This window comes from Cibotium barometz, chromosome 22 (genome assembly GCF_041138505.1).
Source record: "Cibotium barometz isolate CiBa-2024 chromosome 22, ASM4113850v1, whole genome shotgun sequence".
NCBI classification, from domain to species: domain Eukaryota; kingdom Viridiplantae; phylum Streptophyta; class Polypodiopsida; order Cyatheales; family Cibotiaceae; genus Cibotium; species Cibotium barometz.
The window spans coordinates 10,576,061-10,593,613 of NC_141067.1; the positions used below are offsets into that span (position 1 = coordinate 10,576,061).

The window sequence follows — 17,553 nt, forward strand, 5'->3', positions numbered from 1 at the left end:
ATATTTTCCTCTCTTTTTCCTTCTCTCTTTTATCCTCTCTTTCCTTCTCTTTTTGTCTCTCTTTTTCTCTCTTATCTTCTCTCTTTTTCTCTCTTTTTTTCTCCTCTCTTTTATCCCCTCTTTTCCTCTTCTTTCTCCTCTCTTTTATCCCCGCTATGCATGCCTTTTCTACTCTCTTTCCTTCTCTCTTTTTCTCTCTTTTTCTGTTCTTTTTCTCTTCTCAGTTCATCAGTAATCTTGTTTTTTTCTTTTTTCCAGTTCATCATGTGGCCAGGAAGCTCTTCAGGCTCACCTGATCTTTGGGAGACCATCTTTCGGGACTTGTATAACCTTTTAGGGCACCCTCCGAAACCTAGGGGGGTTATACAGCTACATGACGGGTACTCTAAACACCCCCCAGGAGTCGGCACTACAGAGTCCAAACCACCCCAACCCCACACCTTTTGAGATTACCCCAGCAGAGTCTACACAGCTTAGCCGGCTACATAGCCGAGCCCTTTCCCGCATGCCGTCCTATGCCCCTTCCCCCATGCCCTCAGGAGGCCCTTCTACCTCACAGAGCTGTCCACGTACTCTTGTGCAGTTGAGACTTGGTTCTCTAGCTACAAGTGGCCAGCGTACTAGCTCAACATACGACACAGTAGCAGACGTAGTAGCAGGGAGAGCGGTGGGGGATGCATGGCACAGTGCTTGGGAGGGGTGGTGGTGGGGACGAGAATGATTCAGATGATTTAGACGTGCCTCCGGGTGCTGGTACAATCTACTATGACATCACTCAGACAGGAGGCATCTTGATGGATGCACGTGGGAAGGACATCATGGCCTTCATGAGCTCTGTAATTGCTAACAATTACAGAGATTGCTTTATTCACTACAAAGATCAACCAAAGAGGTTGGCTGATGAGACCCTCACTGTTGTTCGCTCTAGGTATCCTAACCCCCCCAATGTTCAGTTCACAGATAAATGGGCCAAGTTAAAGATTGTTTCGATACTTAGCAATAAAAGATCTTCGCTTAAGAGGCATGCACTAGCAGAGCTTGCCAAGCTCCAGGGAGGTCAACCACCAAGGGGCCCGCCCCACACCGCTCACAAGCGTGAGTGGAAGAAAGCAATGAAGTCAGCAAAGGAGGAACCCAGTCTAAAGCACGTGGAGGCACAAAGGATCCAAATAGAGCAATATGGAAGCGTGCATTTTGGAGCAGGGGGTGTTGAATCATGGGAGGCCCAGTTTGTAAGTATCGATCTCAAATTATATTGTTTATGTAGTTTATTAGGAGGTTGTTTCTTTGTACTAACCCCTTCGCAAATTGTATCATCTTGCAGCTTGATATCGTGGGCAGGTACCCTACTCCTGTCAAGACAGCCTACCACTGCCACCATCGCAGAGAAGATACATGGAGGCACTTCTATAATGACGGGTTGATTACTGAAGAGCAGTATATCCGGGCTACTGGTGGAGAGTCCCCCGAGGTATTTGAAAGTAATTAAATAATGTCAATATTATAAATAAAGATTTGATTTTTCATACATTGATATATGTTGTCCCTTGTTTACAGGACCCTGCACAAGAAGATGAGGAAGAAGGAGGCGGAGAAGGGAGTGTAGAAGGGAGTGCAGAAGGGAGCGAGGACGTGGAGAACTTAGATTAGACGTAGAAGTAGTGCTAGCTAATCTTTTTTGTACTTAGCCACCACTGGCTTGGCTTCGTGCCTCTTGTATATACACTCCTCTTATTTTTGGTACTTGAAGCCACAGGACGACGGATGGTGGAGGCCAGCAGGCCGCCACCGCCGGCCTCTCTCTCGCCCATTATTTCCACTTGCACTGAGGGAAGAGTTTCATGGACTGCTGGCCACACCTGTCGGATGCCATCTTGACGGGATCCATACCCTTCGCTAGCGCACATGCCGGCTACAACCAGTTCGAGAATGCCCGCACGGACAGTGCCTCCAACTAACAGGGACTTCAACTTGGCTATGTTGAGCCATAGCTGGCTCTTCATGGGCCCCTTGCTGGAAGCCTACACCGGCTTCCGTGGTGTTAAGACTGTGGTGGACGTGGGCGGGGGACTGGGCTTCTACATCGCCATGATCGTGGGACAAGCATCCTCACATACACGGCATTAATTTCGACTTGCCTCACGTAGTGCGAGCAGCCCCAGCACACCCAGGTACACAGCTCCTACGTTTGCACAGTTCTTGCATTGCGTTAAGCTGCTCACAATACCTCCATTGCATCACTGCTAATTGATGTGTATATTGCACGCAGGAGTGGAGCGCACGTTGGAAGAGACATGTTCCAGAGCTTGCCATCCGACGACGCCCTTTTCATGAAGGTAATCATATTATAGCCAAGCTTAAACCTTTGATATTATCCCAATCTTATGATCAACATCGCATTCTGTGTCATCCTTGATATGTTGCCCCTTGGAATGAAGTCCTCCCACAATCACTCACTGCAAGAGATTGGATGAGAATTTGGGACGGTTCCACGACTCTTCCACCACTTGGCATGAGCCGGTAAGGGTTTGTAACTATTGTGTGCTATATTGGCTGGAAATAAAGATTGCCCGCTAACACCAGCTTTTGTTTAGATACTCCATCTTTTATCGTTTACCATATTGGTCCCACCTCAAGATCAATCACCTGCTTGATCCCATGCATATCTTCAAGAATGTGGCATCTACCATTTGGGAACATTTGAATGGGACACAAGATTCCGTAGGCATAAGGGAGGATCTACGTACCACAGGGAGGATGCATGAAGCTTGGCCACAAGAGAGACCAAATGGGCGTGTTTTTTTACCTCGTGCACCGTGGAGGTTATCAAAGCTAGAGATGGTGGCGGTGAAGCATGCTATTACTACAATTCGTACTCCCACTCGATGCATGAGGTGTTTGAAGGGGGCCTTTACAAAGAGCAAGAAAAGAGGTGTAGAGCAATTATATGGCTTGAAATCTCATGATTGGCACAAGATGATCCAAGTAAGTATTTTATGTGCATAATATTTTTTTCCTTTCAAATTTGTGAGTGAATTAGAAGTAACTAATCAACAATTCCTCGTGTGTTTAGTTCATACTACCTACTAGCATTTCTCGTAGTGCATCGAAGGATGTGAAAGATTGTATTTACAAGATGGGCGAGCTTGTGAGGTACTTTACATGATACAAAATGTGATGCATATCAATGCTCCATGCAAGGTGTTCATATTGCTAATATGGTGTACTTTTTCATTTCTAGGTATGTGAGCTCAAAGGAAATAGATCCCACCACGCTTGAGAATGCTCGAGTTATGTCAGTGGAGGTGGCTTGTTTAGTGGAGGAGACATTTCCATGTTCTATTCTCACAAGCCAACTACATCTCATAGTGCATTTGGTGGATGAGTTTGCTATATGCAGTACTATACATGCACGATGGTTGTTCTTCCTTGAGCGTTTCATGAAGACCTTGAAGGGTTTCATGAGACAAAATGCAAGACCCGAAGGTAGCATGGCCAAGGGTTGGTTGGTACAAGAGTCACTTGTATATATTTCTGAGTTTCTTGTTGATGTGGATAGCTCTCTCCCACGACTATGGAGAGATGATGAAGACCTAAGGATGACCTCTATTGTGCCTCAAGGTAAAGGACGCAACAAAGTAATAGACACAGAGTTGCTTAATAATATCAACCTCTATAGCTTGCTTAATAGTGATGTGATGAAAAGATGGGTGACAAGATACGAGGATGCAAAGGCAAGAAGACAAGAAGAAAGGGCCCTCTTTCGTACACACCACGGATCTCGTGTGCCATACCCTCAGTATCTAAGAGCACTTCCAAAGGATATTCATGTGGATTGGCTACTTGACGAAATGGAGAAAGCAGAGAAAGACGAGGGGATGCATATCACAATGGAAGAATGGGAGTATGCTAGGGGATGCATGAGCAAGGTCAGTATATAGAATGCTATGCATAAGTGAGGAGCTTTCAATAATTTAGATTGCTTATTTAATTGATTTTGTCTTGGTGTACTACACTATGTTCATTGCTATATGGTGTCAGGCAGGGATTTAATATTCACGTGATCACAAGATTTTTTGTGATAATAACACATGTGAACAAGTTATTCACATGTTCTCATATTACCGTTCACAAAATAACAGGTCACTTGCCATTTGGGAACCTCTTAAAAGCTTGGCTACACATGGGATTAAGCTATTCACATGTTCTCATGTTACCATCTTCACATAAGAGTAGGTCAATGGCCACCTAATTAGATTTTTTATGCCTGACAAAGATAATTTTTTTGGGCCCTTGTGAAAGCTTTGTGAATATAACATGTGATCACAAGATTTTTTGTGTTATTAACATGTTCACATGTTCTCGTTTATGTCAGTGAAATCCTTGGTGTCAGGGTAAGCATTTTTGACCACAACGGATTGATGATAAGAGAAACACACAAGATTGCGGCATCATTGCTAGCTTTAAGGGAGCCAATGGAGCCATGGATGATTATTGTGGCATAATCCAAGATATTATTAAGCTTGACTTTCGATGCTTCTTTGTGTATGTTTTGGATGTAAAGTGGTTTAAGGACGTGGTGGAAAGAGGCCCTAATGCAACAATCAAACGCCATGCAAGTGGATTTGTAACTATTAACTCCACAAAGTTTTGGCAAAGTAAGAAGGACACACTAGTACTACCGCAACAATGTGAACAGGTACTGTACACACATATAAAAATACTCACTTTTAAATATTTGATACCTTCGATGCAAGGAAAATAACATGATTATATTTGTGTTTGAATTAGGTTGTCTATCAACCAATGGTGGATAATAATAGATGGTGGCATGTCATACCTATAAAACCACGTTCCAAAGTGATGTATAGTACATTTATGAATATGGAGCGTATGGAGGATGATCATGGCCATGGAGGTGATGATGACCGTGATACAAGAGATGTAAGATTCCTCCCCCAACCCCTTTTTGATGTCTAGTATATTCTCCTGTAATCAATTCCTTTTCTGAAATATAAGAGATCTTGTTTGTGACTGTTTTAACCTAGAGAGAGAAAATATTCTAGAGAGAGAATATTCAGATTTTGAATATTTCTGGATAGAAAAATATCTCTTATAATTCAGATGAGCTCCCCTGAAACAGAAATTTAAAAAGAATTTTCCAATGTGCAATTGGAATTAATTGGAAATAGGTATAAAGAACCTTAGCCTAAGGGTCTAGATTTTCATAAATCTTTAGACTATGGTCCAATTAAGGTTTCTATGGGCCAATAGCATCAATCCATGTGTAGGGAGGAGATAAATCCAAATTGTAAAAGAAGATACCCAAAAATGAGTAAATGCTCACATAAGATGAAGAGTTGAAAATGTACAAGGTTTATTAGTAAATAAATACATATGTAAGGAAGGGGAGTTCTTTAAAGGAGGTGCATATTTCACATAAGATGAAGAGTTGAAAATGTACAAGGTTTATTAGTAAATAAACACATATGTAAGGAAGGGGAGTTCTTTAAAGGAGGTGCATATTTCACATAAGATGAAGAGTTGAAAATGTACAAGGTTTATTAGTAAAAAACTATATTAAAAATATGAGATATTTTGGGAATAATGATTTTATTATGACACATATGTAAGGAAGGGGAGTCCCTTAAATGCTCACATAAGATGAAGAGTTGAAAATGTACAAGGTTTATTAGTAAAAAACTATGAGCAATATTAAAATGATTCCATTATGACACATATGTAAGGAAGGAGAGTTCTTTAAAGGAGGTGCATATTTCACATAAGATGAAGAGTTGAAAATGTACAAGGTTTATTAATAAAAAAATATGAGCAATATTAAAAATATGAGATATTTTGGGAATAATGATTTTATTATGACACATATGTAAGGAAGGGGAGTCCCTTAAATGCTCACATAAGATGAAGAGTTGAAAATGTACAAGGCTTATTAGTAAAAAACTATGAGCAATATTAAAATGATTCCATTATGACACATATGTGAAGAAGGGGAATTCTTTAAAGGAGGTGCATATTTCACATGCTTGAATAAATTTTAAACTCATAAAAATTGAGATATTTTATCTCTCCTCTCTCCTCATTCAAGTCTAGTTCCAAAAAGTTAGCTTAACTGACCTAAAAATGGTCAAAAAGTGACCAAACTGACTTGGAAAATTCTAGAATCAGTTTGTTGGGTTAGGAGCTCAAATTTTCCTATAAATAGAAGCCTCCCCTTGTTGAAAAAGATATAGAGTCTTATGCCTTGTTACTCTACTCCACCTAAGCCAAAATATATAGTGTCTTATGCTTTGTTACTCTACTCCTCCTAAGCCAAAATATATAGTGTCTTATGCTTTGTTACTCTACTCCATCTAAGCCAAAATATATAGTGTCTTATGCTATGTTACTCCACCTAAGCCAAGAACTGTGAATTCTTTAATAATTCACTAGTTTTTGACACTTCTCTCTTTCTTCAATCCCCATTGGTGGCTCCATCAACATACTAAACCAATTGATTGGTTGGGGGCCTCTACCGTGAATAAAGAATCAAGCAAATTATAAGGTAAGTATATTGAATTTTGATCTTTTCTATAATTACTCAATGATTCTCTCTTCTCAACCCCTCTCAAGCTTGAGAAGTTTAATTGGTATGGTTTTTTAAATGCTATTGAAGTTAATTGGTGAATAGTAGTGAAGAGTTACATAATTTAATAAATGCTATAGAAGTTAATTTCCATTTATATTTAAATTCTAATGGTTTTTATGTAATTTCTCTCTCTCACTCAAGAAATGGTCATACTCATGACCCATTCTCAATCCAAATGAAGCTTTTCATAAAGCTTTTCCTTAATCCAAGATTAAGCTATGCTTGAGGTCAAATTAATGGCTTTTTTCTATGCTTTTAGTTTATGTATGTTGATGATTCAATCCATTAGGGATTGATGATCCAATTAGAGACTATTCTAATTATTTTCTTAATGATCCAATTAGAGACCATTATGGATTGATGATCCAATTAGAGACCATTCTAATTATTTTATTAATGATCCAATTAGAGACCATTACGGATTGATGATCCAATTAGAGACCATTCTAATTATTTTCTTAATGATCCAATTAGAGACCATTATGGATTGATGATCCAATTAGAGACCATTCTAATTATTTTATTAATGATCCAATTAGAGACCATTACGGATTGATGATCCAATTAGAGACCATTCTAATAAATTCCTTAATGATAAGCTTTATCCCTTAGAAAAAAATTGAGATTTATCAGTCATAGTAGTGGAGCTATGGCAAAATTTTTATAGAAATTACGCATAAAATAAATTCATTCAAAGCATAAAAAGAGGACTTCCTACCATATCCTAGGAACTATCATCCTAGATTAATTAAAAGAATATTATTATGCATGGAGATATGGATGTTTGCATGTAGATGTAGAGGTATGGATGTGAGTGTGAATGTGGAGGTGGATGTATGCATGTAGATGTAGATGTATAGATGTAGATGTGGATGTGGAGGTGGGTGGATGCATGTAGATGTAGATGTATAGATGTAGGTGAGAATGGAGATGTGGATGTATGCATGTAGATGTAGATGTATAGATGTAGATGTGAATAGAGATGTGGATGTATACATGTAGATGTAGATGTATAGATGTAGATGTGGATGTGGAGGTGGGTGGATGCATGAAGATGTAGATGTATAGATGTAGATGAGAATAGAGATGTGGATGTATATATGTAGATGTAGATGTATAGATGTAGATGGGAATGGAGATGTGGATGTATACATGTAGATGTAGATGTATAGATGTAGATGGGAATGGAGATGTGGATGTATACATGTAGATGTAGATGTATAGATGTAGGTGTGAATGGAGATGTGGATGTATGCATGTAGATGTAGGTGTATAGACGTAGATGTGGATGTAGAGGTGGATGTATGCATGTAGATGTAGATGTATAGATGTGGATGTGAATGTGGAGTGGATGTATGCATGTAGATGTAGATGTATGGAGGTGAATGTGAATGTGGATGTGGATGTATGCATAGGGATGTAGATGTATGCATGTAGATGTGAATGTACGCATATAGTTGTGGATGTATGGATGTGAATATATGATTGTGATGTGAGGGAATCTGAAGTGATGAGATGGAAATGATGTGATGGGATGAGTATACATATAAATGGAATATGGAATAAGTAATGTAGATTGAGGAGGGATAATGTGGAAAAATGAAAGTTAAAATAGAAATTGTATTGTAAACTGTTTGTAAATGCTGTTTGTAAATGATTGTTTTATGTCAAGAATGCTGGGGGGAGCATTTTGACCGTCTTGTGATTAAGGTCGTGATGAGAAAGTTGCAACTGCTGACGGGGAGTCAATGAAGGACGTCTCGCGTAGCAAGGTCGAACGAGGTCTTGACCAGCCTCGGTGCGATTAAAATGGTGAGCTTCCGGTACGGTGGATGAGGGGCCAAGGAAGCGGCCTATGCGTGAAGCGCTAGGTTACCTGCGAAGGATCCTAGAGGGTGCTGACCATACGGTGCTCGGGCTCTGGGTCGCCTAGGATACCCACGCGTGCGTCGAGGAAGATATTGGAACAGAGTTGGAGTTGTTTTCTAAAATCGAGCATGGATCTGGTTGATTGACCTTGCTGGTCTTCAATGGATGAGTCCATGGCTCCTTATATGGATCTGTTGGTTGATCTTGCTGATCTTCAACGAGAGTCCATCTTGTTAAGTGATTATATTGCCAAGTATTATGGGCTAGGAACTATCGAAACGGCTCCTGAGCGTTCTAGTTGCCAATGATGCCATAGATACTCTGATGAAGGAATGATGGGAAATTAAGAATCAATTGGATAAATTGGAAGATGGTGATCAATGATACTATGGTTTTATTAAAGGATTGTTTTAAACTGGTTGAATCTGGTTGAAAAAGGCAATTTCATATTGGGTGTGTGAGTGGTGTGACTAGTTTTATTTTGCATGAACATCTGGCTAGGGGGCCTTGAAACTCTTTTCCTTGGTACCCGGGACAAAACCTAACCAAATTTTTAAGTGGATCCCATCACTACAGTGGTTGGGCGGTTGGCTAACCCATGGGATTGGATGGGGTTAGGCTGGACTAATGGATCCGTAAATCGAGACTCAAACTTTTGTTTTTACGATAGAAAAAAAAAATAAATCCCGGACAGTAAGTGTTCTATGGATAGGAATCAACGGCTGTGCCTCTTGAATGGGGAAAAAAGCGTTGATCCCAATGATCCAAGTGCAAGTTTCTTCCTTGAACTGACTAAGTATCTTATAGATGTAATTGGATCATCTCGATCAGAAATGATCTTGACTACGTTAGAGTAAAAAGTTATCCTGGTGGAATCGCCCGTGCTTTCCGGTTAAGGAAGTTTTTTCGGGTTCGGTTTTGGAACAACCGACGGATTAGTCTCTTATCCGGATATCCGTGGGCAAGGCCCCGAGTGTGGGACCCCTGTCCCGCGCGAGAAGCGCTACTTCCGCTGTCAGTACCCCGAATCCATTGCTCAGTGGGAACAGGGATCTTACAGTTGGTATCAGAGCGTTTGGTTAATAAAGATCAACTGAGAAGACAAATATATCAAAAATCTATCAAGAAACACAAAAAGGTTATAATTGTGTGAGATAATTCATACAATTTGATATTCAAACTGAAATTCGTAATTTGGTAATTGGGTCTTCAAATGGAAGTTTTGCAATTATATAGAACCCTGACTTGCTTGAGGCCTAGACATGATGGTATTTACCTTATAATTCCAAGGGCCGTGACTACCCGTATATACCGAGAGTATACTGCAGCTCTTTACTGACAGTATATACGAGTAAATCTAAGACTTGAAATTATAAGCGTTAATGCTATCTAGATGATGATTTCGAATGTGATTGATATGATTTTTAATTATGTTTGAGAATGAATGAATTGATTTGGATTCTGATTGAAAATGCTGATTGAAAAATGTTGATTTTTAAAAATTAGTTGAAATATAATGAAACCACAATGAGGGGGAATGGGACGAGTCCATTCATAACTAGAATGATGATAATGAATTCAGCCAATCACTATGAGGTTAGTGGGTTGTGCTGTTAGATTGCTACTGTTAATACTTGATCGGTAGATCAAGTTAAGGGATGTCAAATTGAGGACTAGCTTAACTGAAATTCTCGTGAAGGAATGTTCAGAAGGAAATTTTTCGGTCTAATGGACCATTATCATGTTAAAGATATGAATGATAAGATCTGAATGAATTGTTATTTAATTATGAGTTCTATATAAGGGATATTTATCCCAGTGTTCTGTTGGGTTGACAAGAATATAAGGAACCCAGAATAAAATTGGATCTTAAGAAAAAAGAGCTGTCCTCTACCTTGCGAGATGAGGACATCTCGCACTTTTTAAGTGGGGTAGAATGTAAGATTCCTCCCCAACCTTCGAGGTATACTGGAGTAAGAATCTTCCTTTCTGATCTTATAATTATTCCCTCTCTAAAATAAAAGAAAATTTCTGTTTAAAAAAGAAAGACCCTTTTCTTAGAATACTTCTCAGGAGTCACGCCTGTTTTAAGGATTTAGAACAATGAGTTTAGAAGTGAGAATCGGTGTTTTGGATACCAAGGTTTTGGTTTTCATTCGAGTACGGCCCAAAAGAAGTTCTTTATCTCTTGGGGAGTATAAGAAGTTATTCCCCAGATATTGTGATCCTTATATCTGAATTCAATGAAAGTAGGTGACTTAGCCTACAAGTTTCTTTTATCTCCTCATCTCAAAATTCTTAATGCCTTCTATAGAAAAATGTGTCAAACACAAATCATGGAAAGACGGTAAAACTTCAGTGGCAAGTTACCGTTGGCTTCTAGGTTACGCTAGCTCCTTCCTTTATATAAGTCGTAACTTTTACTTGTCGCTCACAGTAATCTTACTCCCATCAATCTCCTTTCTTTCTTAATCTCCTTCATGGCTTGGCAACAGGAATTAGTTTTATCCCTGATGATTTCTCACCTTCAAGACGCAAGAGAGTCTGTGAAGAAAGACTTTATAGAACAGTATGAGCGCTCACTTTTTCCTCACCTAGGAACTTCTGTAGCGCAGACCAAATGGCGGACCTATCAAAACATAACTAGGGTAACACCCTGGGGTCAGCAGCACTTTCGTAACAATGTCCGCTTGGCCATGGTTATCGAAGCCTTGGGTTTGGGTCTCCGATACTACTGCGTCATGAGATCAAGGCATCTTGGGTTTTCTGAGCGGGTCTTCTTACTGGCGTGTTTTCTTCCTCATGAGAAGATATGCCTTTACCCTGTTTTTGGCTTGCCTCTCAGAGGTCCTTTTGTTAGATCACCTCATACCACTGAGATAGGTGCGGCAATAACCAGCAGAATCATTCCCATAGATGAGTTACCCTATACTTGTGCAGCTTGTGAGGACTGCTTTTGTGACCATATGATGGACGGGCTTATGGAAGTGTAAAGAGTTTCTCTATCTTTACTGTATAAGTTCCGAGAATGAATAAAGTTTAAATCTTGTTATTATTTTGAATCTTGCTCTCTTTAAGACTTTTCTTGGTGGTTAATTGTGATTAAAATTTTTCTCTAAGTCTCATATTCGTGCATCTTGCGAAATTATTCCAAGTTACGAGATGAGGACATCTCGCGTTTTTTTAAGTGGGGTAGAATGTAAGATTCCTCCCCCAACCCCTTTTTGATGTCTAGTATATTCTCCTGTAATCAATTCCTTTTTTGAAATATAAGAGATCTTGTTTGTGACTGTTTTAACCTAGAGAGAGAAAATATTCTAGAGAGAGAATATTCAGATTTTGAATATTTCTGGATAGAAAAATATCTCTTATAATTCAGATGAGCTCCCCTGAAACAGAAATTTAAAAAGAATTTTCCAATGTGCAATTGGAATTAATTGGAAATAGGTATAAAGAACCTTAGCCTAAGGGTCTAGATTTTCATAAATCTTTAGACTATGGTCCAATTAAGGTTCCTATGGGCCAATAGCATCAATCCATGTGTAGGGAGGAGATAAATCCAAATTGTAAAAGAAGATACCCAAAAATGAGTAAATGCTCACATAAGATGAAGAGTTGAAAATGTACAAGGTTTATTAGTAAATAAATACATATGTAAGGAAGGGGAGTTCTTTAAAGGAGGTGCATATTTCACATAAGATGAAGAGTTGAAAATGTACAAGGTTTATTAGTAAATAAACACATATGTAAGGAAGGGGAGTTCTTTAAAGGAGGTGCATATTTCACATAAGATGAAGAGTTGAAAATGTACAAGGTTTATTAGTAAAAAACTATATTAAAAATATGAGATATTTTGGAAATAATGATTTTATTATGACACATATGTAAGGAAGGGGAGTCCCTTAAATGCTCACATAAGATGAAGAGTTGAAAATGTACAAGGTTTATTAGTAAAAAACTATGAGCAATATTAAAATGATTCCATTATGACACATATGTAAGGAAGGAGAGTTCTTTAAAGGAGGTGCATATTTCACATAAGATGAAGAGTTGAAAATGTACAAGATTTATTAATAAAAAAATATGAACAATATTAAAAATATGAGATATTTTGGGAATAATGATTTTATTATGACACATATGTAAGGAAGGGGAGTCCCTTAAATGCTCACATAAGATGAAGAGTTGAAAATGTACAAGGCTTATTAGTAAAAAACTATGAGCAATATTAAAATGATTCCATTATGACACATGTGAAGAAGGAGAATTCTTTAAAGGAGGTGCATATTTCACATGCTTGAATAAATTTTAAACTCATAAAAATTGAGATATTTTATCTCTCCTCTCTCCTCATTCAAGTCTAGTTCCAAAAAGTTAGCTTAACTGACCTAAAAATGGTCAAAAAGTGACCAAACTGACTTGGAAAATTCTAGAATCAGTTTGTTTGGTTAGGAGCTCAAATTTTCCTATAAATAGAAGCCTCCCCTTGTTGAAAAAGATATAGAGTCTTATGCCTTGTTACTCTACTCCACCTAAGCCAAAATATATAGTGTCTTATGCTTTGTTACTCTACTCCTCCTAAGCCAAAATATATAGTGTCTTATGCTTTGTTACTCTACTCCATCTAAGCCAAAATATATAGTGTCTTATGCTATGTTACTCCACCTAAGCCAAGAACTGTGAATTCTTTAATAATTCACTAGTTTTTGACACTTCTCTCTTTCTTCAATCCCCATTGGTGGCTCCATCAACATACTAAACCAATTGATTGGTTGGGGGCCTCTACCGTGAATAAAGAATCAAGCAAATTATAAGGTAAGTATATTGAATTTTGATCTTTTCTATAATTACTCAATGATTCTCTCTTCTCAATCCCTCTCAAGCTTGAGAAGTTTAATTGGTATGGTTTTTTAAATGCTATTGAAGTTAATTGGTGAATAGTAGTGAAGAGTTACATAATTTAATAAATGCTATAGAAGTTAATTTCCATTTATATTTAAATTCTAATGGTTTTTATGTAATTTCTCTCTCTCACTCAAGAAATGGTCATACTCATGACCCATTCTCAATCCAAATGAAGCTTTTCATAAAGCTTTTCCTTAATCCAAGATTAAGCTATGCTTGAGGTCAAATTAATGGCTTTTTTCTATGCTTTTAGTTTATGTATGTTGATGATTCAATCCATTAGGGATTGATGATCCAATTAGAGACCATTCTAATTATTTTCTTAATGATCCAATTAGAGACCATTATGGATTGATGATCCAATTAGAGACCATTCTAATTATTTTATTAATGATCCAATTAGAGACCATTACGGATTGATGATCCAATTAGAGACCATTCTAATTATTTTCTTAATGATCCAATTAGAGACCATTATGGATTGATGATCCAATTAGAGACCATTCTAATTATTTTATTAATGATCCAATTAGAGACCATTACGGATTGATGATCCAATTAGAGACCATTCTAATAAATTCCTTAATGATAAGCTTTATCCCTTAGAAAAAAATTGAGATTTATCAGTCATAGTAGTGGAGCTATGGCAAAATTTTTATAGAAATTACGCATAAAATAAATTCATTCAAAGCATAAAAAGAGGACTTCCTACCATATCCTAGGAACTATCATCCTAGATTAATTAAAAGAATATTATTATGCATGGAGATATGGATGTTTGCATGTAGATGTAGAGGTATGGATGTGAGTGTGAATGTGGAGGTGGATGTATGCATGTAGATGTAGATGTATAGATGTAGATGTGGATGTGGAGGTGGGTGGATGCATGTAGATGTAGATGTATAGATGTAGGTGAGAATGGAGATGTGGATGTATGCATGTAGATGTAGATGTATAGATGTAGATGTGAATAGAGATGTGGATGTATACATGTAGATGTAGATGTATAGATGTAGATGTGGATGTGGAGGTGGGTGGATGCATGAAGATGTAGATGTATAGATGTAGATGAGAATAGAGATGTGGATGTATATATGTAGATGTAGATGTATAGATGTAGATGGGAATGGAGATGTGGATGTATACATGTAGATGTAGATGTATAGATGTAGATGGGAATGGAGATGTGGATGTATACATGTAGATGTAGATGTATAGATGTAGGTGTGAATGGAGATGTGGATGTATGCATGTAGATGTAGGTGTATAGACGTAGATGTGGATGTAGAGGTGGATGTATGCATGTAGATGTAGATGTATAGATGTGGATGTGAATGTGGAGTGGATGTATGCATGTAGATGTAGATGTATGGAGGTGAATGTGAATGTGGATGTGGATGTATGCATAGGGATGTAGATGTATGCATGTAGATGTGAATGTACGCATATAGTTGTGGATGTATGGATATGAATATACGATTGTGATGTGAGGGAATCTGAAGTGATGAGATGGAAATGATGTGATGGGATGAGTATACATATAAATGGAATATGGAATAAGTAATGTAGATTGAGGAGGGATAATGTGGAAAAATGAAAGTTAAAATAGAAATTGTATTGTAAACTGTTTGTAAATGCTGTTTGTAAATGCTGTTTGTAAATGATTGTTTTATGTCAAGAATGCTGGGGGGAGCATTTTGACCGTCTTGTGATTAAGGTCGTGATGAGAAAGTTGCAACTGCTGACGGGGAGTCAATGAAGGACGTCTCGCGTAGCAAGGTCGGCCGAGGTCTTGACCAGCCTCGGTGCGATTAAAATGGTGAGCTTCCGGTACGGTGGATGAGGGGCCAAGGAAGCGGCCTATGCGTGAAGCGCTAGGTTACCTGCGAAGGATCCTAGAGGGTGCTGACCATACGGTGCTCGGGCTCTGGGTCGCCTAGGATACCCACGCGTGCGTCGAGGAAGATATTGGAACAGAGTTGGAGTTGTTTTCTGAAATCGAGCATGGATCTGGTTGATTGACCTTGCTGGTCTTCAATGGATGAGTCCATGGCTCCTTATATGGATCTGTTGGTTGATCTTGCTGATCTTCAACGAGAGTCCATCTTGTTAAGTGATTATATTGCCAAGTATTATTGGCTAGGAACTATCGAAACGGCTCCTGAGCGTTCTAGTTGCCAATGATGCCATAGATACTCTGATGAAGGAATGATGGAAAATTAAGAATCAATTGGATAAATTGGAAGATGGTGATCAATGATACTATGGTTTTATTAAAGGATTGTTTTAAACTGGTTGAATCTGGTTGAAAAAGGCAATTTCATATTGGGTGTGTGAGTGGTGTGACTAGTTTTATTTTGCATGAACATCCGGCTAGGGGGCCTTGAAACTCTTTTCCTTGGTACCCGGGACAAAACCTAACCAAATTTTTAAGTGGATCCCATCACTACAGTGGTTGGGCGGTTGGCTAACCCATGGGATTGGATGGGGTTAGGCTGGACTGATGGATCCGTAAATCGAGACTCAAACTTTTGTTTTTACGATAGAAAAAAAAAATAAATCCCGGACAGTAAGTGTTCTATGGATAGGAATCAACGGCTGTGCCTCTTGAATGGGGAAAAAAGCGTTGATCCCAATGATCCAAGTGCAAGTTTCTTCCTTGAACTGACTAAGTATCTTATAGATGTAATTGGATCATCTCGATCAGAAATGATCTTGACTACGTTAGAGTAAAAAGTTATCCTGGTGGAATCGCCCGTGCTTTCCGGTTAAGGAAGTTTTTTCGGGTTCGGTTTTGGAACAACCGACGGATTAGTCTCTTATCCGGATATCCGTGGGCAAGGCCCCGAGTGTGGGACCCCTGTCCCGCGCGAGAAGCGCTACTTCCGCTGTCAGTACCCCGAATCCATTGCTCGGTGGGAACAGGGATCTTACAGAGGAGGATGATCATGAGATAGAAGATACAAATATTGAGGCCATTACCCATGAGGACGAGCTTACCATTGGTGATGCTGATTTCGATCAGCACATGAGTAGCACAAGTAGTAGTGGGTTGAATGTATTTGTAGATCTAAACACTTGTTTGGATTTTGAAGTAGATAGTTTGGCAAGGGTTGATCTCATTGAGGATGAGATTGAACCATAGCTCATCATTGATATTGGCTAAACTATTTTACGTATTGTCTCATTCTCCTCACCTCACTTAATTTTTGTATATATGGGTTTACAAAAAAGCATTGATGTTTTTGTTAAAATTATGTGCTTTGGTAATCATGGAAAATTTTTGGAAAGCAATGATGTACATTTACTAGCCTACACCAAAATCTCATTTTTTGTATTCTCTGTTTTGCGTCTAAATATGCGTCTAATTCTCAGTGTAGACGCACTAATAGATGTGCTAATACATGCATAAATAGACGCGCTGTTAGACGTAGTGTTAGATTCTCAGTGTAGATGCGTGAATAGATGCGTCAATACACGCGTAAATACACGTGCTATTAGATGCGTTGTTAGACGCACCCGTAATTTCTCTATTCAAGCAATTTTCTTCTTTGTAATAGATTATGAGTTATTAAAAAAGAGAGAGTCTCCAATTATCAAGGTCTGTGATCCTCAACATTGTATCTTGCTTGGGCTTAGATAGAATTTTTGGGCATACCTATTTCAATCAACAATGTCTGTTCATCCATGCCATTGCATACCTATCTTAATCTACATTGTCAATTAATCCATTCCCCTTCATTGAAAAGAATCTATGCTAGTGAGTTTTGACATATAGGGGCTGACAATGAAATATGCTTGATGTCTAGACTATGATCTTGCACTTTACTGGTGTGGTATGACCATGTGGCATCCAAGTGCTGATCATGTTCCTTAATCTCTTTTTTTTTCATCTCTTTATTTCATTCCTTCGGTTTGGCCCAATCTATGAACAAAAATTAGCACTTGGAATACCTTACTTAAGAAACATGAGGACGGCCACATTAAAAAAATGTATAACAATGCACAAGAATCAATATCCTCATTCAAGCCTATATATATATTTCTATATGGAGATCATCTATTGTATTTGATCTTCTAATGTATTTGAGATAAAAGTGAGTTATGTGGAATTCACCTTCCAAATTTGAAAT

General features: G+C 38.3%; 1 protein-coding gene, 1 long non-coding RNA gene and 1 pseudogene across 2 annotated transcripts; all 3 read left to right on the plus strand.

Annotated features, from left to right (window-relative positions):
* Positions 1-1,905: 1,905 nt before the first annotated feature.
* Positions 1,906-17,553, plus strand: part of LOC147626261 (caffeic acid 3-O-methyltransferase 1 pseudogene) — a 132,874-nt pseudogene continuing 117,226 nt past the window's right edge.
* Positions 2,626-4,053, plus strand: LOC147626262 (uncharacterized). The gene is made up of 4 exons (XM_086816219.1): positions 2,626-2,985; positions 3,074-3,153; positions 3,242-3,336; positions 4,046-4,053. The coding sequence occupies exons 1-4, from the start codon at positions 2,659-2,661 to the stop codon at positions 4,051-4,053; spliced, it is 510 nt and encodes a 169-aa protein (XP_086672345.1). The 5' UTR covers positions 2,626-2,658.
* On the plus strand, positions 4,398-16,514 carry LOC147626263 (uncharacterized). The gene is made up of 3 exons (XR_015268644.1): positions 4,398-4,658; positions 4,792-4,944; positions 16,359-16,514. It is a non-coding gene; the product is annotated as an uncharacterized LOC147626263 (long non-coding RNA).

Coding starts and splice junctions, on each gene's coding strand:
- LOC147626262 (XM_086816219.1), top strand. CDS start 2,659: ATGCATATCTTCAAGAATGTGGCATCTACCATTTGGGAACATTTGAAT. Junction 2,986..3,073: donor ATTGGCACAAGATGATCCAA/GTAAGTATTTTA, acceptor TCGTGTGTTTAG/TTCATACTACCTACTAGCAT. Junction 3,154..3,241: donor AAGATGGGCGAGCTTGTGAG/GTACTTTACATG, acceptor TTTCATTTCTAG/GTATGTGAGCTCAAAGGAAA.